Source organism: Apostichopus japonicus, chromosome 10 (genome assembly GCF_037975245.1).
Source record: "Apostichopus japonicus isolate 1M-3 chromosome 10, ASM3797524v1, whole genome shotgun sequence".
Lineage (NCBI taxonomy): Eukaryota > Metazoa > Echinodermata > Holothuroidea > Aspidochirotida > Stichopodidae > Apostichopus > Apostichopus japonicus.
This window is the reverse complement of record NC_092570.1, coordinates 4868084-4895109: the sequence shown is the minus strand read 5'-3', so window position 1 is coordinate 4895109 and position 27026 is coordinate 4868084. Positions and strand designations below refer to the sequence as shown.

Below are 27026 nucleotides of genomic sequence, written 5' to 3'. Positions count from 1 at the left end.
GTTAGGTGACCAGTCTTGGAGTCAAGTATTTGCTATGTTTAACGTAAGACGGATGTTGATATTGACAAGCCAGGTAGGGAAGTAACAACATTGTCGGAATTACAGTAGCATCGACGAGCAAAATAAGTTGTTTTGCTACCTATTCAAATGCGACGATTCTTTCATTTTCATGGAAACTTTGGTAGCTCTCAGAACTCTGTTTTCAGAAAAGAACCAAATTAATAGAACATTTGTCAATTGTAACTGAGTTTAGGCTAAGTTAACTCAATTCAATATTACTAGGCTACGTTAGCATTCACATACAGCTCTAGTATTTCATACCAGCCTAGCCAAGTGGAATAATATAACCTGGGTGTGTGCAAATGCATTAGCAATATTGAAATTATAAATAGCCTACGATTGTAAGGCTACTATAAACAGTGGTCTCCCACGTGTACTTCAGAGACTGCTGATGCTTAAAATCATTCAAAATAAAAATATTATTTTAGGCCTTAGTCAGCCAGCACAGCGACGACCAAGTGTTGAGGACAATGGCGGCAACAAGAGTAAATTTAACAGCTGATGCCTACATGGTTTGCCTGACCCACGCTTTGTCAACAGAACGAGAAGAAGTCATGGGTCTTTGTATTGGAGAGGTCAGTTGTAGTACTTTAGCCATAATACAGATATTACAGTGTCTAATTAGGTTGGCTAGGTCTGGGTAGGCCTTGGCTATAGTAAGGCCCAAGTAGGAAGATTTTGCAGATGAATAAGGGGCGTGAACACAGTTTTGGTATCATGGCTTATGGGAGCGGATAGGGCAAGCATTCCAATGATCAGTGGTGATGTTAGTGACCCTGTGGAGCCAATATACACTGAGCTGATGACAAGACTGGGTTTACTACACAAATCCAGTTTGACATGGATAAGATAACAATATTGATAAATTATAATTTATATAGGATATCATATTGGCATACCTGCCAACTCCCACAGTTTTATCACGCGTTATATATCCGGCTCTCTGTGGCATTTCCAAATCTCACATGCAAAACACTCACCTCGGTACGTCTGAAAGAGTAAACTTATCTCCGGGGAAATTTTTTGTGTTAAAATGATAGAGTTTTTGTTTCTGTAAAATCTCCAGGTTTCAGGCACCAATCTCTAGACACTTTTCTTTTATATCTCCAGGTTTTACACTTTTGCAGCTTAATCCTCACTGTTTAGACTGTATTTTCATGTATACATTTGTGGCGAGATATTTTCTTTGAATTCAAGAACAGGTTTCTGTCTGTAATTTGTAACTTCTGGTACTGTAGTTCATGGTGTAAATAGTAAAGGCTTTATGTAATAGCAGATTATATGACATTGGTAGATTTCTTAATCATTTAAGTGAAATTCTAAAAAGTAAACTTACTTTCTAAATTCTAATTCAGTGTAATACTTCAAAAGTTTCTCATTCCACTTAGAAAATTCCCTTTTCCATTTCTCCTTTGAACAGATAGACACGGATAAAGTTGTTCATATTGTTTCTGTTATTATTCTGCGGAGATCAGATAAAAGGAAGGACAGGGTAGAAATATCACCTGAGCAACTATCATTTGCAGCTTCTGAAGGAGAAATATCCTTTCATAAATGTCTCTGAAATTAAACTTTATGCCATACAGAGTATATAATATAATGAAGTACTAATAATATAATTAATAATCATATAATGCCATACTGTACGCTAACACTAGAGTATTAATAATTCTTTTCAGGGAAATTAATCAAGGATGAAGCAGCATTTTGAATTGATTTTGATGCCTTTTTTTCAAATCCATTCATAGTCAAATTCAGTAACAAAGATACAACTAGTTTCATTAATTTTACTATGGTAGGCAACTTTTCAAATTTCACATTTAAAGTAGAAGTCATGAAACATTTTTTAATTTACTTTTAACACAAAGCTAATGTTTGCATCATAAGAATGTTTGTGGACATAAATGTACATTTTTGGTAACAATTTGTAGAATGGAATGATATGGAGGAGGAGTATAAGCTAAAGCACTGGATAATTGTCCCAAATTGGCTGATGGTTTACATCAGGTTATATGCTCATGATTCATTTAACTCTGTCAAGTTACATGTCACAGAGGCTATTTAAATGCATTTGCAATGCTAGGTTTTAATGTTCACAAGAGTAATAAATCAGAAATGGATATAGAAGATACCAAGTTATCCAAATTGCTGAATCTACACCAATAGCCAACAACAACAAAAAGGAGTTTACCCCTGTTCGACCTCGCAAGAGGTCCTACGGGGGATAATAATATGGTTTGGTAGAATAGACACTTTTTTTTTCTTTTTCTTTTTTCCTAGGGAGCCAATAAAAAAATAGCCAAAAAATCCCCATAAATTCTTTAACTTGAGTATTTCACAGATTAGCTGCACTGTTGAAGAGACCACTTAGAGTTGTCGGTTGGTACCATTCTCATCCACACATTACAGTTTGGCCATCACATGTAGGTAAGTACAATAAACCAGAGAGGTATAATAGGTACAGAGGCTGGTTCAGCATTTAAAGAAAAAAGTCCTTGTGTTGAAATTGAATTATAGACATATAATCAAAGAGGAATTTATTTGTAGCATCCTGGTGAAATTGACATTCAATTCCTTTTTACCGTTTCCAAGGTAACAACATGCGAAGTTGACAAGTTGTTAAACCAAATGTCAAAACTAATGGCAAAGTTTTTTGCCATTATTATCCATTTAAATACTTATACAGAAGAGTCGCAATGATAGGTTAGCATTGATGCAGAGTAGAAGTCACTTGTGTCTGCAACATGTAGGAAGCCATTGGGTCTGTCAATTAAGAAGAGTTTGTTTCTAACAAATCAAAAAACATACCCAAAGTGTTTCTTCTCTTCCATTTATCTCTGTGGTTGTGGTGTAACATACTTCTTAGGCTGCAGCTGTAAAATATAATTAAAATCACTTTATTGCATTTGAGGATAGGTACAGTAAACAAGGATTGTCATCTGTTTAGTGTTTATAAACCCTACCACTGCCTTTACTTTTTTTTTTAAATTTCAAGTATAACTTCTAAATAGAAACTGACATTTCTGAGAAGCTGTAAATCTTTCAGTTTTCAGCATATGTGATTGAAGCAGCAGGTTCTGTCTACAATGTAATTTCTCTTATTTACTTTGTTTGTTATGAAGTGAATGTTACAAGAGATATTTAACTTGTTGAGAGACTCTTTTATGTATCAAAACGAGGTTCCATTAACGGAGACACTTCGCTTAAACCCCACTTAAAAAGTGGATGTACCTAGCACAGTCTACCTTGCCTATAAGTAATTAGCAATACCTTTGTTTAATATCTTGTAAGAATTCTAACCAGTTCATTGCAAGTATTGTTGTATTATAAAAAACTTTGTGTAATGTTCATAGTGGTCCGGTTCTCTTAAAGATTGGTTTATGTGAATCTTGCGAGAAAATGAACATGGTTGTGGAATGTGGTTCCTAGAAGCAGCTCGTTGAAGTGATTTTTGTCTTTCTTACAATAGACGTACAGACTCAATCCTCCTACCAACTCCTAGACGAATGTTTTGTCGGTTTGATATTTTCGTGTTTTAACGAAGACAAGGCGAGCCGGCAGGGCCAAATACAGGTGACTTGTTTCCAGTCCATTAACCAGAGTCCTGAAGGGGAGGCTCCAATGTAAGTAACACATCCGCCATTTTGATTCTTTGCACAAGACAGAGATAAGCTATGCTGACTTGTCCATTGGCTAATCTAGTCGTTTCATTAGTGTAGGCTATCACAGTAAAAGGATAAATTAAATGAATAGTGAAAACTGCCAATGCTCAATCGGGCAATAATTTAGTGTTCAAATATTGTGTAGCATTTTTTAAGGCTCTTATTTTCTCTCATTGAATGAAATAGATCCTGTGTAGACAACTGCTATACACTTTCACACTGGTATAGCCACTGGACCATTTTGTATAGCATTTTGGTATGCGATAGTGGATACATTATGCCGTCAATGGCCGATTGTTACAGACAAGTATAATATTATTATTATTTAGGTTAATAGTCTTGTTCAGGGCCAAGGCCCTCTCACACGACTTTACAACTTAACCCTGGTCATTGCTAACTTGTCACACCTACACACCAAAGTGTGCACAATTCAATCAATCTCTCCTGGGGCACCACAGTGCACCACAACCACGTGTCCCCCGGGGGACTTCCCATGGGGTGCAGCTACAAACCGGCGCACGCAACTATATTTTCAAGTTACCTCGCAAGTCCCCATTTATACACCCACCCCTTAAAGCGCCTTGCCCAAGGACACAACGCAATGATCTGGCCAGGGCTCGAACCTGTAATCCTTAGATCACAAGTCCACTGCCTTAACCACTTGACAAAAACGCCCTCACAAGTATAGTACCCTCTCAAGCCTGTACCAAAAGGAGTCACTTCTGCACAATACATCGTGAAGCAGTCAGAGGAAAGACATCAGTTTGCTCTCACATCCCTGTGTAATAGGCTACAGAAATCTAGAAAGCTGCAAGATTGGCCACTTGCATAGTACTTATGCTTGCTTTCTCCAAAACTAAAACATTCCGTTGTATACATGATAAGGAACACCAAAAGGATGCTTTAGCTCCCAAATGGAGTTAGATCTTAGCAATCTGCAGTTGTTCACCCTAAACCATGTGTTATTGATCATAGAATGATCCTTTAAGAGCATCATAGCATTTCTCTTGTTATTACAGGTATGAAAGGGTAGAGATACCCCTGGAAGTTATGCAATGCGATTCCATCAGCCCATCTTGCATGGATGCCTTGGTGCAGCTGCCCAAGATTTTATCACAAGAGGAGCAGGAGGCATACGAGAACGCAATCCGAGCAGGGAACGGAGACTTGCTCAATAACATTCACAACGGTGCAGGTAATTTCTATTATCCTGATTGGAATTAAACTAATCGAGATGACCAGTGTGTAAAGTATGGTAGTTCTGGTCATTGGGGATGCCCTCAGATATTCTAGAAGGCCAACAAGGTTTCAAAATTAATTTCCTCTAAGGGTCAGAGAGAAGCTTTAGTTTGACAAAAAGGGCTAGAAAAAAAGGCCAAAATCTGGGTATGAATTACTTGCATGGGCAGGCCATTGAGATGGTCAAGGCTTAGGTCATAAAAGCCAGCAAGATTGTGGGGAATCCACTGCAGCTGCAGGTTGAATGAGAGTTGCACCCGCGGTGGACACCTTTCTAAAATAATTACTGACTTTTGTATTGTTGATCATTTTGTAGTGTATACAAAGGCAATATGTCATCTATTGGAAGTGATGAGTGGATCTCTCTTACAAGCCTTGGAGCAGAGACTAAACAGAAACGAGGACATTATTGAGAGGTTGGTGGCAGAGAGAGAAAGACTAATGAAGCAGTTGGAACCTACATCATGAAGGGAAACAGCCAAGGTATCCAGTACATCAGGTACGCGATACGAAGGTGAATGATCAAAGAGGGAAATTGTTCCCGTTTTCATTTTGTTACACTGGTATGAGTGGTGATGATGGGAATGGTAGTAATAGGAGTAATGTGTTTGGAATGCCAAACAGCCGCAGCTGATGAAAACGATGTAAAAGATCTAAGACGGTTCTTGCTGATCAATCCTGTTGGCTTCAGTATGTCCAAAGGAAAAGTGGTGCTTGCATTAGTGTCTACAAGATTGTGAGAATATAACGTGCAATAATTACATTTCTAGCTCAACTAGTTGAGCTTTTGTCGTGGCAATCCTTTGTTGAAAGGCCACCGTGCACATGCTGTTTGATCGTTTCTTGTCAAACTTGGTGAGGTAATGATGCATATCAACAGGTTGATAATCATGCTAGCAAAAAGTAGGTCAAACGTCATTTGGGGTCAGAGAGGTCAAACAGTGAAATCATGCATAAGCCTACTCCTCCTTGAGTTAATGTTTGATTTTTATCAAACTTGGTCACAGTGTACAGTTAGTGATTGGTCATAAAAGTTGTTCTTACTTTTGATGTCAAAGGTCAGCTGAAGTCACATGAGGTCAAAATGTGAAATTCATGTCAAAGCCTACTACTCAGACAGTGTTTGTGTTATTGTGATTTTAGTTGGCCATGGAGATCATCAGTAAATGGGCCACAAAAAGGATTCATTTGTAAAATGGTCAAAGGTCATCTCAGACTATCTGAGTGATATCAAATACTGCCCCAGAAACATTTACAAAGATGTGGTCAATGTGTGTGTTGGACTCACTCTCAACTGGGCCCAACTAGGTTCTCAACTGAGACTCCTCTCAACTAGGTCATATTGGTTTCCTGTCAATTGTTAACTGAACTGAGCTTTTCAACTAGGATTTCTGTCAACACATACCTGAGCTTAGTCTGGATGTTACTGTAAAGCAGCCTCAACTGTGCCTCAACAACATGATGTTCAGTTTCTACTAAATCTAACAGTAGTTAGCCATCTTGAGATAATATTTTTACAAACCAGCATGTCACCTACTTACACTCCCACTCACAACATACACGTACGTACCAGCTTCACTACATGAGAAACCACTAAAAGACAAACAGTATTGTTGCCATACAACATTATTTTTTAATTCTTGGAGTACAACTAATCATTACATACTTTGTTCAATGTCTCGTTGACATCAGGTAGTTTGTAGTTTAGCTACTGCATCATTTGTGCAGTAGATCTAATATTGTTTTTGTCAATCTACAGCATACATCATCATTGCTTGTTATACATTAACGACAGCACCTGCTGTCCTCGTAGTGTTCCATACATGTCTGCTTTTAGTGACTGGGCTGTTATGAATATAGTATTTCAAACAACCACAAAAAAATAAAACCAAACACAGACAAACTTGAAAAAGCAAGGTTTAAATCACATGAAAATTTATTTAAAAACAATTTACATTGTATTCAGATTGTACAAATAGCGATTAGTAGTTTTATAAATAAAAATAGACTCTTTTTTGTATACAAACTGTACAAATATGTTACAACTACTACGTACAAGAAAAGTGGTAATCAGAAATTGAAGTTCATTGATAACTGTAAGATTTCAGGTCATTTTCATCAAGTATTATGAAATTTTGGATCACTTCCCTAAATGTCTCTTAATGGTCTCATCTGCTTTCCTTTGTAGATCCTGAATATGACCGTCAAGGAGGTTCTCCAGCCGGGCCGCTCTCCTTTTATCCTCTGCCATAAAACTAGCAGTGATGGACTGTCTTGAGTTAGGCCTCTGTGAATGCAACAAGAAAACAGTTTCATAGACTTGCTTCTAATCAGACAGATATAAATTGTTGCAGATAATATCGACTGCAAAAGAAAACCTTTATTCTAAAGGAGGTAATGTCCATCCTTAGAGAAAAATAGCAGGAGCATTGAACACTGGATATTTTGCCAGCGATGTGACAGTCTGGAATTCTACTGACTGCAGTTAGCCAGGCGATGGGCAATTAAAGCCATGCCACCACCTTCGCAACCATGACCAATATGTACAACAGCCAAGGTGAAAAAGTGTGTGAAATGATGACAAATTATTGCATAAACCCACTTCAAAGTTTAGGGTAATCAGTTATTGTATAATATATATGTTAGGTTGGACTGCAGTCAGTAGTCTACCTAAATATAAAATGTCAAGTACAATATTGTAAACTCTTAAGGCAAGGTATACAAATGTATGAAAATTAACCAATGCAAAATGCATTATCTATCCTCACATGTACTCACAAGACAATGTCTCTTAGACTTGTTGGTTAAATCCAACTGAAGAAGCACCAATGTATTTGATAATAATTGATTTGATGATAATTGCTAAGATGAAAGAGGTATTGAAAGAATGTAAATAAATAAAAGTCACTTTTGATCAAACTTAATGGTGTCTGTTACATCTTCTGTGTCTGGTGTCAATCCTCAATGAGAAATGCAACATGATCATCTGGGATGGGAACATTACTTCAGCTAAAATCAAGAAATAACATTTCCTGTACTTCCAGCCATACAGACATTACCTAATGGAACCTATAAGCGTCTTGAGGACCGATGTTTTACACTTTACATCACACTGAAAGGCAAAATGGCTGGAATATCAACTTTTCCTTGTATCATCCTAAACTGTCTGCAGTAATTATAGCATTCAGTCAAAGGTTCAATGCAATCTTCACTGGAGTTGGAACTCACATGCCGAGTTCAGAGATACGACAAACTAACCTCATTCTCCATTGGGTCCAGTAACATCGCAATGCCGATACCAGAAAAGCCATCTGAACCGTCCCTCCTTTCACTTGTAAGACGAGGCGACCTTCTTTCTTCTTGTGGTTCCTTTGGAATGGCAATAGTAGCAGCACTGGAACTACTTCTAATGCTGCCCTCTGTCATCGACTGCTCTTTGGACCCTTGTCCTGGAATTTGTTCTGAGAGCTGACTACCGCTCGGTGACTTTGATACCCATGGAGATGTGGGATTAGAGGTGGAAGAGTCTCTGCTTTGGTGCTGGGGGTCCCTGCTCTGGGAGTCCCTGCTCTGAGGGTCCCTGCTCTGGGGGTCCCTGCCGTGGGGGTCCCTGCTCTGGTGAGATGAGTCTCTATTTTTATGCAAAGATGCCCTACTCTGTTCAGATGATGGTGAGGCATTCTGGTCTTGGGTGTTGGGAAATCTGGCAAAACGCTCTGTGATGTCCACGAGCTGGCTGCGCAAGTTGGTATTTTCGTACTGAAATATTGAAAGAAAGTACAAGATACCCTGTGAGGAGACTGCAGAAATTGTCAGCACGGTGTTTACACTGGATGAATGAAAGAAGACCCACATAAATGTCTCTTGTGTTCCTTAAAACAAACTCACAATTTCAAATTTTGAATAGGATTCCTTCTTCCACAGTAATAGTTCACCTGTTATGTATATGAAACATGCCATGCTTGTCAATGATTTATCTAAGAAGGGGTTCAACTCACCATCGCTGTTTGGAATACATACTCAACATCTATTCTATCGGTTCCAACTCTGTTAAAAAGTATTTCCTTACCTCCAATGTGTTGTTTTGTGTTTTACTTTCTTCATAGAGTTTCTGTAATTCTCTCAGATTTTTTTCCAATTGTTTCAACTGAAGTGATTCCCTCCTGTCATCTCGCAATGATCTGTTCCTTTCTTCAATTGTTTTCAACTGCATATCTGCTAGCTATAGAGACAAATAAAGATGAGAATTAAAATGTGCTCAAATATTTACAACTATGTCATAGTAGCCTTTTGTCATTTGATAGACAAACTGCTATTACTGTTAACTCATCTACAGATCTAGATCTCTGTGTACCATATATTGTTATTTATAACTAATTATTAGTTACTTTTAGATTTTACGTATATATACATATTCATGTCTATAAATACATATTCATGTCTATTATTTCATAAACAAACATCTCTACATACTACGTACATGCACATGTATATATGACACTAAAAAAAATCATGTGATCTTGATCTCTGTGTACCATATACTGTTATTTATAACTTATTATTAGTTACTTTTAGTTTTCACATATATATACATATTCATGTCTATAAATACATATTCATGTCTATTATTTCATAAACAAACATCTCTACATACTACATACATGCACATGTATATATGACCCTAAAAAAAAAATCATGTTGATCTTGATCTCTGTGTACCATATACTGTTATTTATAACTAATTATTAGTTACTTTTAGTTTTTACATATATATACATATTCATGTCTATAAATACATATTCATGTATATTTATAACTAAGTATTAGTTACTTTAAGTTTTTACATATATATATATATATATATTCATGTCTATAAATACATACTCATGTATATTATTTCATAAACAAACATCTCTACATATTACGTACATGCACATATACATATGACACTATCAAAAAAACATGTTGTTTGTTGGAGCTGCCGACCTTTAAAGAAAAGAGAGGCAAAAGAAAATACGAAGAGAAGCAATTTGCTGTAATGGAAAACAAAAAGGTATGAGAAGTAGTCAATAGGACGAGTATTTAGCAATAAGACAGAATTGTGCACGAGTTGTGTTTTCCTTACTTCATTAGAAATCTCATTACAGAGTTTTAAAAGCAATAGTTATTCACCCACAGTTTATCATGTCTAGCACTGCAGCTAGTGACTGATAAGAGGTATATATATATGTCCTCTCAAGTTAAATTTCATCCAAATTTGACAAGAGCAAATAAAATATCAGAAAAGGTCAAACAAGACTTTTGAAATGCAAGTCTCTGTACTCCAACAACCAAGTTATCCAGATCAGACCCCACTTTGACTTGATACAACCCAGAAAGAAACAGTGAAAAAGAATAATTTTCAAGAGAAACTTTTTATAATTTAATCCATATGGTTCCCTAAATACACTGAAATTGTTTCAACCTTACTGCAATGTCTTTCTCCAGAATTCCTTTCTGGTGTAATTCACTTTGGAGCATCTTCTCCTGACTGGAAAGTTTCTTACTCAGACAAGCTAGTGTTTGATTCTTCTCTTGGAGGTCAGAGGTCATCTGATTTATCCTTCTCTCCATCTCCTGGGTCACCTTCTCATGATGCTGTTGTATCTAATGAATATGAAAAAAATATATATTACATATAGTATTACTACAAATATTATAGAAATGAGATCTTACTTATTATTTCTCATTATTATTAGTAGGTAGGTGTAGCACTGTCTGCTGGTGAAATTATCACTTTATTGGAAACCTAACTTATTACAATGCAAACATCTGGCCACACCCAGTTGGGACAGTTTTGTCTTATAAATCATTTCAGTCCTTGTACAAACGGTATGAGCAGTATGAATATTCCGCTTCTGTAAGAAGCAAGATCCAAACTGATTTTACTGTCAGTATGATTGCTTTGAAGCATAAGAGAGAACAGTATGGTGGTATTAGCATTAGAATATTGTCCCAACTGGTTGCTATACTAGCCATACATCACTCCTGAATATTCATGAAGAAAGGTATGTAGAGTCATGAGAAAGGCAACTAAAACAAAGCTAAAGCAACATTCAAGAAGTCTCAAGTACCCTGAAGTTGCAAACTGTGTATGGTTAAATGTTTGTGTCACATGTATCATTGAAACTTAATACAGCTGTGGGACTGCCATGATCTGAATATCTGGGATGTGAATATTCATGAAACAGAAAGAGATGACACCCAGTTGGGACAAATGCTAAAACCTCTCTAAACTGTACTTCAATATCATGCTCTCAAAGCACTGGTATTGACAATACAAACAGTCCCTAACGTTGATCTTATAGAAACATGATATTCATACTGCTCGTACTGACAATACGAATGCTCTGAAGCGGGACATGATACTACAGTATAGAAAAAAATAGTTCCAACTGTAGTCTCCTCCTATCTAACCATTGTATTACTTGAAATTCTGTGCCACCAGAACTGATTGGAACAACAGGATTGTTATACTTCACTACCGTGTCGGTATAAATCTAGAAATCTGACAGTGATCTTCCCAATCACACTGACAATCGTGAGCTATCAGCCTGCCAACGTAATACTTTCCAAGTTATGGCTTCTAAATAGTCTAATTCCAACAGAATTGTATCAAAGACATACTGTTGATGCCGTGACATGCAGAAGATATCTTGAGGCGGGCGTTGTGGTCAAGTGGTTAAGGCAGTGGACTTGTGATCTAAGGATTACAGGTTGAGCCCTGGCCAGATCATTGCGTTGTGTCCTTGGGCAAGGCGCTTTATCTCCATTGCCTCTCTTCACCCAGGTGTATAAATGGGGACTTGAGGTGACTTGTAAATATAGTTGTATGCGCCGGTTTGTGGCTGCACCCTTTGGGAAGTCCCCTGGGGGGACACGTGGCTGTGGTGCACTGTGGTGCCCCAGGAGAGATTGTTTGAATTGTGCACACTTTGGTGTGTAGGTGTGACAAGTTACCAATGACCAGGGTTAAGTTGTAAAGTTGTGTGAGAGGGCCTTGGCCTAGAGCAAACTGTAAACCTAACATAAACTGTTGATGCCTTGACATGCAGCAGATATCTTTAGGAACTTACCTCCTGGATCTTGTGTGTTTCGTGGAGTTCATTCCTACCATCCATCTTCCTTAGGTCTTCCTCTCTCTTAGAAAGCTCCAAGAGTAATCTTGAATTCTTAACAGTTGCATCTTCCAGCCTGGTGACGAAGGATATACGGTTAGGTGTCAATACTAGTCTAAAGCCAACGTAGATTTATTTTTTCATATATATATTACAAGAATGCATGTTTTTGAGCATAATGTTAAGTTATCTGATCCCAAAATCTGGTCTCAAAATGGATTGATGATTGAATTAACAACAGCATAGTCACCGAGGTTAAGCTATAACTCCAAGGTACCTTATTGACAATCATCAGAGAATTAATTACAGCATACTCACCACAGAAATCTATGAGGGAATACTTCAATACTTTCATGAATTTTAATTACTCACCTGTTTTCTAGTATGTCCATTTCCTCCTTCCACCTTTTCTCACTCTGTGAGAACCTTTCAATCTCTGTCTCCAGTTCTGCTACTCTTTTCCTCTGTGCATCGTTGATTCTCTGCTGTTTCTGACTGCCCCTCTCCTCCAAGCTCCTGGATTACAATAAAGAATATTAATAATAATCACACAGACAATCAACACAATAACAACATCAATTAAACCTATTATAATTTGCTTTTCTTCTTAACTATGGAAGACCATCAGAATGCCGACCTACTGTATGTAATGCTTCCCTGTCATCGGGAGTCTTAAAGCCACCTGACCTAATACACAACTTATTCTTAATTTGTTTTCAGTAACACGATGGCTAGTCTCCTGAATTATGTCAACCAGCATGTTGACTGCAAAAGCAATCACTAGCTTAAAGAATGATACGACAACTCAACTTTAGGTCTTACTTTGAGCACTTAGGGTAGTCTTACAATACAAACAAGGTAATTTAGCAACACTTCTTCAAAGTATGATAAATAAACAAAATGAAAACAAACAAAAGAACTAATGAATGTTACTCAAAGAGCTGATACTAAGTACGACCTCACTGTTACAATACTCTGCATTTTATGCTGTCCGACATCCCCGGCTACAGTTTCGTTCTGTCATGGTCAGTTCCAGCTCTCCAACACTTTATCCCTCAATCGTTTCTCTCTGGTAACATGATATTCATTCAAGTTTGTTCTAAAGCCTACTACTAATGCAACCAACCTGATAAGTTGTTCCTTATCCATGAGACTGTTCTTGAGTTTTGATGCAGTTTGACGGAGTCTTACGACTTCCTCCTGAGCGACGGTCAGCGAATGATCTCGATTCTCTGCTTCTTGTCGGTAACCCGCCGCCTCTTTCCTCAATGCCTGGAATGATGAAAATGACATAATTATTTGGTTACTTTTAAAATGAGTTGAAGGGTTTCCCAGGCATCTGATTGGTCTAGATTATAAACATCAACCATACATAAAAGGTAAAACAAAGCCAATCACTTCTAGTTTCCTATCAAGTAGCCTTCAGATATGTGAATTTGTAGCTAAGATTCTAAATCATCTTACAGCTCAAGCCTGTCAAACACTATCATGATTGGACACTACTGGACTTGACCTGACCATCGTGACTTAGCTGTTTGGTAGTCGCAGAGATCCATAGTCTTACAACTAACTGGTAAGGCCCAAACCCCCTCTCTCCACCCCCTCCCTACCCCTCTGTCCTTCTCCAGAGCAATGTCAGCAATAATTTCAAGAATCTACAGACACTTGCCTCCCTTTCTCCTCCCTAGTAGTCTAAGTAATGAAGATGCTCTCGGATATATTTCGGTTCAATCTAAAAGACTAACATTCATCACCATGACCGGATTATAACTGACACTTTATTCTTGCAAAATCAAAAGAATGCACGTTACATCCATCACCTAGATGTAAATCAAACCTAACAGACACACACACACATATTGTATTAAGTTGTGCTTCGTACATTTATCTGCGCCTCTGCCGCTACGAGGCCTCCTTCTAACGACTGCCTCTCCTTCTCCGTGGTTTTGTTCTTCTTATTTGCCTCTTCCAGAAGGTCCTCCATCCGCTGAATGGTAGCACTCTTGCTGTCCAAGGTGTCTTGTGCCCTCTGAAGTTGGCCCTCTAAATGTGCCAGTCTTGATCTGAAGTTGAGGTCTGTCTGTTCCAGCATTTGTCTCCTCTTCCCCAATTGCTCCTGGTAGTTCGTACACTGGTGCTAAAGTAAATTGGAAAATGGATGAAAATCACACATGACTAAAATCAGACTGTAACTGCCTTAAAAAGAATACGTTATCTCTTTACCACTTGCAGTATGACTTTCAATGCCATATGGATCATCAATTCTGAGGACATTTCATCTGCGTAATTATTTTCTGACACATTTTAATGAAGCTACCATTTGGAAAGAAGGTTTCACTTCTGTTAGAGAGATAGAAGACCTCTGATTGCACCTCTGAGGGGGACAAAAGATCTACAATAATACAACCACCAGTACCCCCAATCTGATCAAAATGTCTTATTTAATTATACAATTCACATTGTGCCTTCTGCTGACCTTCAATGACTATTATCTACTACAGACTAATTAGGCTTTTACACTCACAATGGGGCATCAAAATTGTTAAGTGAAAACACAGATGCTGGTGTTCTATAATATAAAGCAGTTCCCTATTGCTTTGCCTGGGGAAGGGGCTAAGTGCAATAGCTGCATGTTTATTCAGAAGTACCCTGGTAGTGTATCATGTAGCTAAGACTCTTTGCCAGTCATTCCAACTAAAGGTGAAACAAGTCACAATGAGGAATACTCAAAGTAGACTTTATCCTTCATTTTGCATACTTTCTGTTAATTTAAGAGACAGACAGGGAATTTGTGCATAAAAGAAGCAAAAAAGTCAGATATGGAGGGACGCTTGATCTCTACCAAAGCTCCTACTGTATATGGTGTATGGGAACCTATTCATGGATTGTATTAGATATACCCAACTTATTGATATACCCAAGTATTAGATATACCCAAGTTATAGATATACCCAAGTTATTGATATACCCAAGTATTAGATATACCCAAGTTACTAATATACTCAAGTTTAGATATACCCAAGTTATTGTTGTAACGGGCCTGGAAGTCAGTGACAAATGCAAAAACACGCATACACGTCAAACACTACCACAACTGCATAGTTCTGAATTGTCATCCAGAAAAAAAGATTTAGAAGCTCACTACGATAAAAAATTTCAAGTGTTTAACTCATACCTATTTAAAGGAACCAAGTTGAGCAAAAGCCTTTTACCTGCAGTGCATCACATTTCTCCTGTAAGATTCTGTTTTGTCCCTCAGTGGCTTCTACTTCCTGACCACAAAATTTCTTTTCTTCTTCCAACTTGTTGCAGCAAATTCTAAGGTCCTGAATGATCAACAGAGATTACAAGATGGGTTTGATTTCAGGTCTGGCATGACATAAACAGTGTTAACCAACACCAGTATTAGATTCTACATTGGATTAATTATTGGCAGGGTGTAGGCTTCATACTGCACCACAGAGAAGACAATGGTGATGAAGAATATGAGCCTACTTTCATCTAGTCATCATTCCTCTTATTGAAGTCAATTATTTTGACATCATCAATTATCTATGAAGAATACAGAAAAACAACAACTTGGATGTTTGCTAGTTCCTAGGTACAAGAGCTTTTTGTGCAATGTATATTTCCAAAACAGTGTTAGATGCAGCAATGCACACTACCTACGAGACAAACGTCAAAATCACAAATTTTACTTTACAATCTCTTTAAGCAAATATACAATTTTGAAGTTCTTTTCTTTGTTTCTTCCAAAGCATTTTTTATAACCCATTTCATATTTTACAACTTTTAAAATAATCTTGTTTCATTCCTAACCTGGATCTGTTGTTCCTTGCTGACTAACTCAGATTGTATCTTGCGTAATTCTGCAGTACTGTGGTCTTTCGATTTGCGTTCGGCGCGGTTCTCTTTACTCTGATGGTTCTGAAGTTTGGAATAGTTCTTTTGTATCATCAGTAACTATAGAGAATATAGAAGACAACTTGAAAACCTGGGTGTACACAGTAATCTCTTTGAATATCCATGAATTTTGACGATATCTTGTTCCTATGATATCACTCAAAAGTCTGTATAAAGGAGACAAACCAAAGTGAATCTGAAATACTGGCGACCACTATTTACCTGTTACTTTAATGGAGCGCCAGTCGGGACTCAGGGTAGGATAAACTAAGAGCTGGATATCTCACTTGATACAGCACAGGATTTGTGCTGCTGAGGTCACTGGTTTGAATCTCATTTCAGCCAAAACTTCCTTTGCTCTTTCAGAGAACACCATAGAGCATAAGGTGGTAAAATAAAGGTGTGAATAACTTGCTTTATAAAGACAAAATTAGAAATACCTCCATCCTCAACTTTGAAACCTGCTCCTCATATTGTGAGACAAGTTCCCTCTGAGCACGTTCCATTCCTTCTAACTGATGATGCAGCTGGTTAACCTTATTAGTTAGAGAGAAAAGTAGTTTAGATTTCACTCTACAGGTTATACGGACGTGAAAAACGATTAGAATGATTCATTTCTTCACAACACATTGAACACATACAACAAAATATGACAGGTAAAGCCTAATAAGTCCTTAGATATAATGAGTCATATCAACAAATATTGATTCCAGATATTACAGTCAAAATGATTAGCACTTCTGTGTGAAATTACTAATTGTAAAGATTGACACTTTTGGAAAAGTTGTTTCAATAGTTTATATCCCTACATCATAGTGGAATTCAAACTTGGAACCAAACCAAGGAATGTTCCCCTTCTATGCAAACTGCATAACACTGTAGAATTTTTATCATTATTTTGTGAAGTAGATTACAAACTCACTTAGGTGTAACGCATTGTCATTACAACAAACAGCTTAATTTTACTGGCATCCTTAACTGAGCAATATTTAATGATAAAGATTACCAATTTCAGGGATGACAGTAGTTTTAATTGTAGTATTGAACAGGAAATTTCAAGACCTGGAACATAGAAGAACTGGGCATATATCAGCACTTTTTATCAATTATGGGTTTGTTGCAAGGTATTCATAGGATGTGAAAAGTCTGGAAGCTCATTTTTCACACATCTGATGACATCAGCTTATCAGTAGAGAATAAACTTATTGTGTCAGTTAATCCATTGTGTTAGGAAATTCCAACTACTTCCTTAACACAAGAATTCTTTTAACCTCTTGTATAAACACCCAAGCAACCAGGACATAAATTATTAATGCAAATGCCACTTTTTCCTTGACAAATTTGTAACTTGTGGCAAAACATCTTAAATTAGACCATCAAAGTTCACCTTTCCTAATTAATATTGTATACATGTTTTGGAAAGGAGCTCACTTTTTAACATGTGTGATAGATTAGATAGTCCAGACAGACCCTGGTTCATTCAAAGGGTAAATTGCTGGAACTCCAAGTGGTCAAGCATGGTTCATAACAGCTACTGACAGGGCCTATATCAAAATTTATTCTGTAAACTCATTCCTTGATTATTGATATAATTTTGTCGGAAGGGCATTATTATAGACATATACAGAATGCCAGGCTGAACAAACCTCTTGTGATTTGTCTCTGAGTTCCATTTTGACATTCATCTCTTCCTTTTCACTCGCCTGCAGCCTCAGTCTCGTTGCCTGCAACTCTATCTCCCATTCCTTCTTCTTATTGTTCACCATGATGTCAATCTGTCTCATTAACTCCTGAAGCTCAACTTCACAGGATGTTGTTGGACCTGTAAAAAGTCTGAGTAAAAACAAGAGCAGTTTTTACGGTCACCGAAGAAAACTAAATTTGTGTTCGGATGACCAAATCAGCTTTGGAGGTTGTCAACTTGTCAGGCAAACCATTAGTTGTTCACATTGTAACTAAATACCCCCATATGGGTAAAATGATAAATTGGTATCACCCACCATTACATTGGAGATACTGAAAAAAAAATTATGGTAAGCCTAGCCTATGATCCACACAGAGGTGAGTTTTACTGGCCCAAAGCTAGTGTTCTATTCATCAAACCTTCACATCTCTCCTACAGTGTACATACTGTATTGGTCATTCTTTGTAATTTTGCTATATGTTTTCGGACAACCAAATTTGATGTTCGGAGTTCAGACAACCAAGAAATAAGACCTGGTTGTCCAAGAGACACCACTAAAAATTGCTAAAAATTTGCCCTGTATCTGCCCTGCCCTGTTTAGTTTATTGTTACTGTTATTTGGGAGTACTTTTTTTGTTTTATACAATGTTGCATTAAAACAAAAAATGCAGCCACCATTAAATTTGTTAATTTCTGGAAACAAAAAACAGAGCTTCAACCTACAAAACTGCTGTACATCTTTGCATTTTGTGAAAGAATTTTGCGACTTTTGAATAACATTTCACTTTGCAATGACAGATAAAGTATCACCATATATGTCAACTTAAAAAATTGACTCACCCTGCTTTCTCTGCTTCCCTATGAAGTTCTCCCATGTCTGCCATCTAGTCAGCATACTTATGGTGACAGCAAGTTAAAACCCATCAAGTCCACCACATTTAATCATCGATGTAAACTATTCAAAGCAACTTCGGAACTTGTGAATTGGAAAGTGATGCTTTAATGTAAAAAAGAAAATATACACATTCAGAGTAAAGCATAACTGGGAGACTGAAGTATCATAGAACTAAGAATTTATGTATCACTGTTGTACTGCACTGTGCATCAAAAGTCTGACAATTTAAATGAAAACAATGGAGAGTTGGACAACTTTTTGCATGGAAGAAAGCATATACAAAGTTATGTGTTTAACATAACATTAATAGCAATAGCAATGTGGTAGCTAATTTTACAGGCTCTGGAAGTGTGCCACAAAGGAATATCTTAACTTTGGGTATCTTCTGCTTATATAAGTTTTCAAGTTGGGCCTTACCTATGCCCTTTTGAATTTGAGCTGCAACACCTTGTTGTGCTGTAGTAGACAAATGAAGCACACTATAGTCCACGCGCCGATTATGATGAAGACCTTTAATGAGGAACTGTCGGAAATTTCAAGATTTTACCATGGCAACAGCAAGTATTAAAGCTAAACATAAAGTAGCCTAGGCTAGCAAGTTTCCTAATGTGTTTTTCATGTCCAAATCATTACCAAATCATTAACATCAAGCCTCAAGGTAACTTGTGTTAGCTTTATTACATCTGCTCAAATGTTATTTGTTTGTGTCCAATGTAAAGAAGGAAAAACTATCGCCATATTATTCTTTCTAGAAGTACATCCTTTGTATTGGACATGTTAGTGTTACAGTTATATTTGGATTCAACCATATATGGATTGTATTCATTTAACTTGATCATTCAAGAGAAGTTGGACGCTTTCTGCTCTTTTTGCATAAATTGTGTCATAAAAGGTCCCGGAATGGCACCATATTTTGTGATACTGCCCCGTAAGTGGCCCAGTGTTTCATCCAAATACTGTCACAATACGATTTGTAGGATTACATTTAGGCCTAGGCTAACGTTAGCTAGGCAGGCCTAGTATTAGTATAGTACCAATGGCGATAACAGTTATGCTACATTGCTACTTGCTAGGCCTAAGTTGAGTAGATGCCAAACTTAGGCCTAGTCTGTACCTATTTCTGGTTCAGTAATCACTTCAATATCTTGAATACATGATATTGCATTAAATGAAGACTTACTAGGGTAGCAAAAAGTATCTTAACATATCGTATAATGTTCGTGGAAACCTCAAGCTCAAATTTCGACACGGATTTAAATCAGAACAACCGGTAAACACAATTACTTGCTTCAAGTCGTTTTTCAGCTTTGGGAGGCCACCAGTGCAAAAGTGAGAGCTTTCCGGATTTTAATTCATTTCAAGCAAAGGGTGTTCACAGTAGACACATCCCAACGGTTCTCATGGTTCTATTATAGGTGGGCTCATTCGACCAATATATTGACCCTCCTATAAGGATGGTAAGTGTTTAAGGCACATTATATCTCGGCCGCGGCTTTTAACTGTGACATATGTCTTATCATGGAGCTATCTGTTTATAGCTCCATGGTCGTATGGATACGACTGATGTGTAATATAGCACATGTGTAGTCCTATAGAATTTCAATTTAACTTATAAACAAAATCATTATCAAAAGAGGTTTACCAGTAATGACACGTAATTTCCTCCCACGGACAGAAAGCAAAGCTTTCTTTGCTTAATCGACTTACGGAAAAAGCAATCGTTAATAAACTTTAAAAAATCGTGCAAACATACACCTCATGTTTAAGGGAAGTCTATAGTAAAAACTTCAGTTTATTCTTGGCGCATTATATAACATCTCCAACGATTAACGTAATTCTATCCTTTGTCCATAATGGTAGGCTACTGTAGTGTAATGACCGAAACACAGGTTCATGTTGCTACTGTATGGTATTTATTCAACAACAATAAGAAATGAAAAACCCCTGAATATAATATAATCTTGTCATGTAAAAGAATGGCTCTGTAAAAAGGATGATACGACCATTCACAAAAAGTTGTAGTAGTAGCAAATGATTCTCAAAAAGTAGTAACGTAAAATAGGTGGCGCTCGTCGCCTTTTACAAAGTCCATCGGTAAGGGTTACCACTGTTACACCTCCCCTTCCTTTAAACAATGTCGTCCCTGACATTAATCAGAAGAACAAGACAGAAAAATAAAACTTCAACATATTTACAAAAAAAACAAGCAAGCCTTTCTAACCTGCTTCAGTAAGCTGTCAAGTAAGTCCAATACATATGGTAGTCGGTGTGACTTAAAACTATAAGATTGGTTGTAACATATCATTCTACATTTCAACACTCTCATGTACTCTAACCAAGTATTTCAAGACAAAATACATAATTGCAATTGCTAACCCTTTTTTAAACTGAGTACCAATGAGCAAATGTTACAAAATGACAAGATAGACTGAATACCACTGATCGAGATAATACAGTTACATGCAAATCTTGAAATAGATCCCAGCAATAATACATAATCCGAATGAACTATTTTGCACAATGCTGCATGCGGAATGTGATAGATGAAGCTCTGCTAAATAGGCATTTAATACCTGGAAGGTTGAATACATATACATTTGCCAAAACATCTACACAGTGCTTGAGTGGTGACAACAACATATATACAATAAAATTAAATTGAAAAGACTTCTTTCCAAACCAACCTAAATCTAACGAACACACAGAAGCATATAATTGTAGGAATCAACACTAACACTTGGCAAGCATCTGTGCCAACAGGAGCTGAGTTTGAGATATATTAGCTAAAACAGTTGGGTCAACAAAACTAGTTCGAACCTCTTGCTGAATTGCAGACCTGGGAAGTTTACTAGGGTTCGAGTGCACACCAGCATTACTTCGGGATGAACGCCTCAAGGTGTTGTTCCCTAAATCCTTTTCGTTTACGTATGAGTTCATATCAACAGAGTCAGTGGGAACTTCATGGTCTACGTCTGCTGTAGTGTTAGTTTCATCAGCATCGGGCATAGGCGCTGTAGCAATTTCAATTGACTTATTGCTATCGTTACGGCTGCAAGGCTGTTGGGCGTCGGGGTTGACATTCTCTACCCACCAAGCTGAGTCGATTACTTCGTCATCTGAGTTCTGGCTTAGGGCTTCAACAGCAGGTACTTCCTCACTTGGCCCTGCAGGTTCCAAAGTTTGAACCAATTCCTTTGAATCAAGTATGTCTCTTCGGTGCAATGTCTTTGTTGTGCCATTTCCGTTAAGGGGTTCAATGACATAAACGTTACCATCAGGATAGGGACGGTAAATAACTTTATGTGGGATATCGTCCCAGAAATCTTGTATCTTGTTTCTACCCTTTACTTTCCTGTTCCTGGTATATACTCTGGCGCCAATTGGTAAACTAGTATTGGGAGCTGGCTGGCCATGTTTTTCCTGACGTCGTTGTGCTTCCTTCTCAATATTGGATGCAGCAATATCAAGAGCTGTCCTTAGCCTCTGATGGTGATCTGCCATCCACGTCTCGTCACTCTCAATACCCAACAAATGATCAATGGGTAATGTTGGTTCTCTTCCAAAAAATAGATAATGAGGGGAGTATCCAGTGGTGGTATGTGGTGTTATATTATATGCATACACCAATTCAGGAAGATACTTATGCCATTTTCTCTTCTTATCCATAGACAATGTCCTCAAGCGGTCATGCATTGTCCTGTTAAAACGTTCGCATTGTGCATTGCCCTCCGGGTGGTAGGGGGTGGTGTGTGTTTTCTTGATGTTGTACAAATTACACAACTCCTGGACTAATCGGCTCTCGAAGTTCCGACCTTGGTCGCTGTGGATTCTCTCTGGGATACCAAACTTGATGAACCACTCTCTGAATAGAACCTGAGCTACTGTTGATGCTTTCTGATCTCTTGTAGGAACAGCCTGCGTAAATTTTGTAAACACATCTGTAAGGACTAGCACATTTTCTACACCTCCACAACTGGGCTCTAACATTGTAAAGTCAATTGCTACAATTTCCAGTGGCCTTTTGGCAACCACTGAACCCATGGATGTCTTGATCTTTGGTCCACTTTTGGCAAGTGTACACCTCGGACATCTCCTGCAGTACTCCACAATGTCATTAGCCATGCCAATCCAATGACATCTTAACCTTGCCAATTTAAACGTTTTCTCTGATCCCTGGTGACCAGTCTGGTCGTGAACACAGTTGAGGACGGTATCTTTTAGTTGCAATGGTAGGCAAATCTGCTGTACCCTCTGTCCCTTTAAAGTGATTGTACGGTACAGTATACCATCTTTCTCTGATATACGCTCCCATTCTCGAAGCAATTTTTGTGCTTCTCTGGATTCCTTCATTAGTTTACAGATAGTTGGTTTCTGTTTCAGATCCCAGTAATGTCGTAATCTACTTACAACTGGATCAGTAGACTGCAGTCGAGCTATCCCTTCAGTGGACATGGAGGGTAGAGGAAAGGTGGACGATGGTTGAACTCTCTCTGGCAGACTATGTAATTCTTGCTGCCACACCTCCTGGGTACGTTCCTGTATCCTTTCTTTCACCTCATTTGGAAGAGTTATGCCCGAAGTGGACATTGTGTGAAGGTCACCAGCAACAGCAACAATTTCCCCAAATCGAGCAGAGACGGGTTCTTCGCCATGGAATTCCTTTCTGCTCAATGAGTCAGCATTCACATTGGACTTCCCTGATCGGTATGCAATGTCAAAATGGAACTGGGACAACTCAGCTGCCCAACGTGTTTCGACTGCCCCCAACTTGGCAGATGTCTTTAAATAGCTCAATGGGTTATTGTCAGTGTATACGACAAATTCTGCCCCCAGCAGTAAATCTCTGAACTTCACTGTGATGGCCCAGTGAAGCGCCATCAGTTCAAGCTTCATACTACTGTAGTTACTCATCTGCTTCTCATCGAGCTTCAGTCCTCGGCTTGCATAAGCTATAACAACTCGTCCAGTCTCCTGTTGTTGGGAGAGTACTGCTCCGAAACCAAGTAAGCTTGCGTCTACTTCAAGAATGTATGGGCGCTGAAAGTCAGGGTAGCCCAATACCGGTGCGGTGGTAAGCTTTGATTTCAGCTCAAGGAAAGCTTCCTCATGTTTTGCCTCCCATCTGTCTGCAACTGATCTGGTTGGGTTGTGAGGACGTTTTGCTTTACATCTCTGGCCACCTGTCAGAGCATGGAGGGGTGCTGCTATCTTGGAAAAGTTTGCAACAAAACGTCGGTAATAACTTGCGAGCCCCATAAAGCTCCGCAACTCTCTTTCAGTTTCAGGTCTTTTCCAATTCTGAATGGCTCTCGTTTTCTCAGGATCAGGGAGAATACCATTCTTGCTAACAATATGGCCAAGGTATCTCAATCGTTCCTCATACAAGTAACACTTCTCTGGCTTGACTTTCAAATTGTATGATCGCAGCCTACTCAGAACCATCTCTAAACATTGTTGTGTTTCCTGGAAAGTTCGCCCAAATACTAAAATATCGTCCAAATAGATAAGGACTGTTTGGAAGTTCTCATCACCAAAAACTTTATCCATTAATCGCATGAATGTCGCTGGGGCGTTTGTTAGTCCAAACGGCATTCGTGTGAACTCGTAGAGACCTCCTGTACCAACTCGGAAAGCGGTCTTTTCTATATCACTCTCAGAAACCGGGACCTGGTGGTAACCGTGAGCTAAATCAAGACTGCAGAAGTAGTTAGCTCCTTTAAGTGCATCTAAGGCTTCTTCAATTCTGGGAATGGGGTAAGCATCACGGTGTGTCTTTGCGTTGAGAGCTCTGTAGTCTACGCACATTCTCAGGCTGTTATCCTTCTTTCGAACTAGCACCACTGGTGACGCATATGGGCTAGACGATTCTCTGATAATCTGTCGAGACAAAAGTTGTTGAAGGTGGTCACGAACTTCCTTCCATCGGTGAGGTGGAATTCTCCTATGTGGTACCTTAACTGGTTTATCGTCCAGTAGGATAATGCGGTGTTCCACCTCATCGCAGAAGCCAAGGTCGTCCTCGTGCTGGCTGAAAACATCATCATACCTATGGAGCAGAGCTCTTAGCTCCTCCCTTTGAGATACATTTAACTTGTCACCAATAGTCATCTTGGATTCCAGTGGAATAGCCCTTGTTGATACTTGTTCAGGTGGTTCTGATACAGTCTGGAGTTCATTCGCATCAACTGTCTGCACTTGTATTTCATTGACATCAACTTGTTTCACCTGGACCATCGACCCTAATGATGCACCTTCAGCAATCCCAACAGGAGCCCTTGGTTGGAGATAAATGTCATGATTCGAAAAATTAGCTACCTGCAACGGAGCAACACCACTTCGATCAACGGAAACAAGTGTTGGTGCAACCTGCAAGCCAGTGGGTAGGTGTGTCCTGTCCTCAGCATTCAACTGTGCAATCATGGCAACATATGGTTTTGAATCAGTCGAGGGTTGGACTGATACCTGTATGGACGTAATGGTGTTTGCAGCCACCAGTACCAATTTTTCAGCACATACACGAGCAATACTATGATCCACACCTTGGTTATTCAAATCTTCCTCCTTATCCTGAAAGGCAGCAATAACATGAGCCAACCTCTGGTCTTCTATGGTGCCAGATTCCAGAACAAGTTTATCTTGAAAATCACTTCCCCATTTGTTCTCCAGCAACCTCTGCATTGCTCTGAAAATATTACATCCCAGAACACCAGGCACCATCCTCTTCTTTTCTACAAACTGGGGGTCACAAGAGTCTTTGACTACCAAGAAACCCATGCCTGGAAACACATAACCCAATACAGTAATGGGTAACTCCACATATCCAATGTATGGGACATTTACACCAGTAGCACCAGATATCTTCAGAAAAGCACTTACATCTACCAGCTCGCCACTCTGGGTAATGTGCTCTAGGAAAAACGACTCAGTGATCGTAGAAACCTCGGCACCTGTATCAAGAAGGCACCTGATACTCAGTGATCCAGACTGAACTGTAATCTTCGGGCATTCTCCTACTGCTTTGGTTACAAGAGTGTCATGACCAGGGTTATTCAAAACTAAACCTGTCGATTCCTGGTTGCCAACGACAGGCTTCCCTAGTTTAAAGGCTCCTTGGTGGTTGGAGAGACTGATTCTGTGCTTGCCCCACTCTGTGGTTGCCTATTCATAGGATTGTCAGGACAATCTCGCTTGAAATGAAACTTAGAGTCACACTGGTAGCATCGTCTAGTACCAGATGGTTTTCCTCCATGAGTGTAATTGGGCCTTGAGGACTTCTCAGCATTAGTCTTCAGAGCTTGAATTAGGTCATCAATCTGTTGCTGTTGTGCCTTTATCTGTTTGCCCTGTTGTTTAATTAGGTGATGGTACTCACTGTCTGCCTCAAGTTTATGAACAGTGAATTTTCCTTGTGTCAGGCTCTTTGGTACCCCAATCCACTCCATCACTTGATCTCGTGCATCGAAGAACGTCATGTTTGGATTCTCCAAGTTCAGCCTTCGTAACTCTCTCCGTACCCCCTCATCTTTCGCCGCCTCTGCCAGTCTTCCCCTTAAACTTTTCTCCCTGCATGATTGAAACGATGAGTCTAATTGGCAAATACGGTCAAAGAGATCAACCAATTCTAAGGAGCAAGCTACAAGATCTTCACCATCCCTCTGTCTATAAGAGAAGAAACGTTGTTGTAGTTGTGAGAGAGTGTCACCGTCACCAAAGACTTTACTCAAAATAGCAAAAATCTTACTAGGGTCCCTCTGAACTTCATCCCCTCTTCCTGCTATCTCCTTCCTTGCCTTCCCACCTAGATGGTTGAGAATAAGACTGGCTTGGTCCTTAGGTCCTAGTCGTCGGACCTCCAGTTGACTCCTTACGTCTCTGATCCATTCCTGTACAGACGGATCTCCTGGCTTTGTAGGTCGGTCACAAAATCGATCAATTCGTTGACCCTGTGAGAGGTATACCACAGACGGCTGCTTTTCACCCTCCTCACTGGTACTATGGACATCTTCATCACCTTCCTTATCTGAGTCAGCTTCAGACCCAACAGATAACTTCTGGAGTGCCTCGATGTCAGCTTTAGCCTTCATCGAAACCAGCTTCTCCCTTTCCAGTGCATCCCGCAAGGACTTCAGCTCAAGCCGCATCTCTTCCACTTCAGACATTGTATTATATTCAGGGGTTTTGGTCTCTAATATTCAGGGGTTTCCATTATCCTGCCGACTACGCCAATTTGTAATGACCGAAACACAGGTTCATGTTGCTACTGTATGGTATTTATTCAACAACAATAAGAAATGAAAAAAAATCCCTGAATATAATATAATCTTGTCATGTAAAAGAATGGCTCTGTAAAAAGGATGATACGACCATTCACAAAAAGTTGTAGTAGTAGCAAATGATTCTCAAAAAGTAGTAACGTAAAATAGGTG

General features: G+C 38.7%; 2 protein-coding genes across 3 annotated transcripts; one reads left to right on the top strand and one right to left on the bottom strand.

Moving 5' to 3' along the window:
- The first annotated feature begins 80 nt into the window (after positions 1–80).
- On the top strand, positions 81–7288 carry LOC139975180 (lys-63-specific deubiquitinase BRCC36-like). 2 transcript variants are annotated; one of them, XM_071982864.1, is made up of 7 exons: positions 81–635; positions 1481–1601; positions 2401–2487; positions 3530–3683; positions 4742–4917; positions 5278–5460; positions 7150–7288. In XM_071982864.1, exons 1-6 carry the CDS (start codon positions 531–533, stop codon positions 5427–5429), a joined length of 795 nt encoding a protein of 264 aa, XP_071838965.1. In that variant the 5' UTR covers positions 81–530; the 3' UTR covers positions 5430–5460; positions 7150–7288. The 2 variants fall into 2 exon arrangements, with proteins under 2 accessions (XP_071838965.1, XP_071838966.1); XM_071982865.1 differs by having other exon boundaries at positions 5278–5475; positions 7150–7287.
- On the bottom strand, positions 6866–19916 carry LOC139975154 (centrosomal protein of 63 kDa-like). The gene is made up of 14 exons (XM_071982808.1): positions 19781–19916; positions 18546–18702; positions 17668–17854; positions 16462–16557; positions 15938–16081; positions 15331–15444; positions 14001–14255; positions 13245–13390; positions 12491–12634; positions 12077–12194; positions 10431–10607; positions 9031–9183; positions 8220–8720; positions 6866–7248 (listed from the first exon to the last, which is right to left on the bottom strand). Exons 2-14 carry the CDS (start codon positions 18587–18589, stop codon positions 7102–7104), a joined length of 2226 nt encoding a protein of 741 aa, XP_071838909.1. The 5' UTR covers positions 18590–18702; positions 19781–19916; the 3' UTR covers positions 6866–7101.
- Positions 19917–27026: the final 7110 nt, after the last annotated feature.

Coding starts and splice junctions, on each gene's coding strand:
- LOC139975154 (XM_071982808.1), bottom strand. CDS start 18,589: ATGGCAGACATGGGAGAACTTCATAGGGAAGCAGAGAAAGCAGG. Junction 12,635..13,244: donor GATAAGGAACAACTTATCAG/GTTGGTTGCATT, acceptor ATTGTAATCCAG/GAGCTTGGAGGAGAGGGGCA. Junction 8,721..9,030: donor CACAAAACAACACATTGGAG/GTAAGGAAATAC, acceptor TCAATATTTCAG/TACGAAAATACCAACTTGCG.
- LOC139975180 (XM_071982864.1), top strand. CDS start 531: ATGGCGGCAACAAGAGTAAATTTAACAGCTGATGCCTACATGGTTTGC. Junction 2,488..3,529: donor AGTTTGGCCATCACATGTAG/GTAAGTACAATA, acceptor TTCTTACAATAG/ACGTACAGACTCAATCCTCC. Junction 3,684..4,741: donor CCTGAAGGGGAGGCTCCAAT/GTAAGTAACACA, acceptor TTGTTATTACAG/GTATGAAAGGGTAGAGATAC.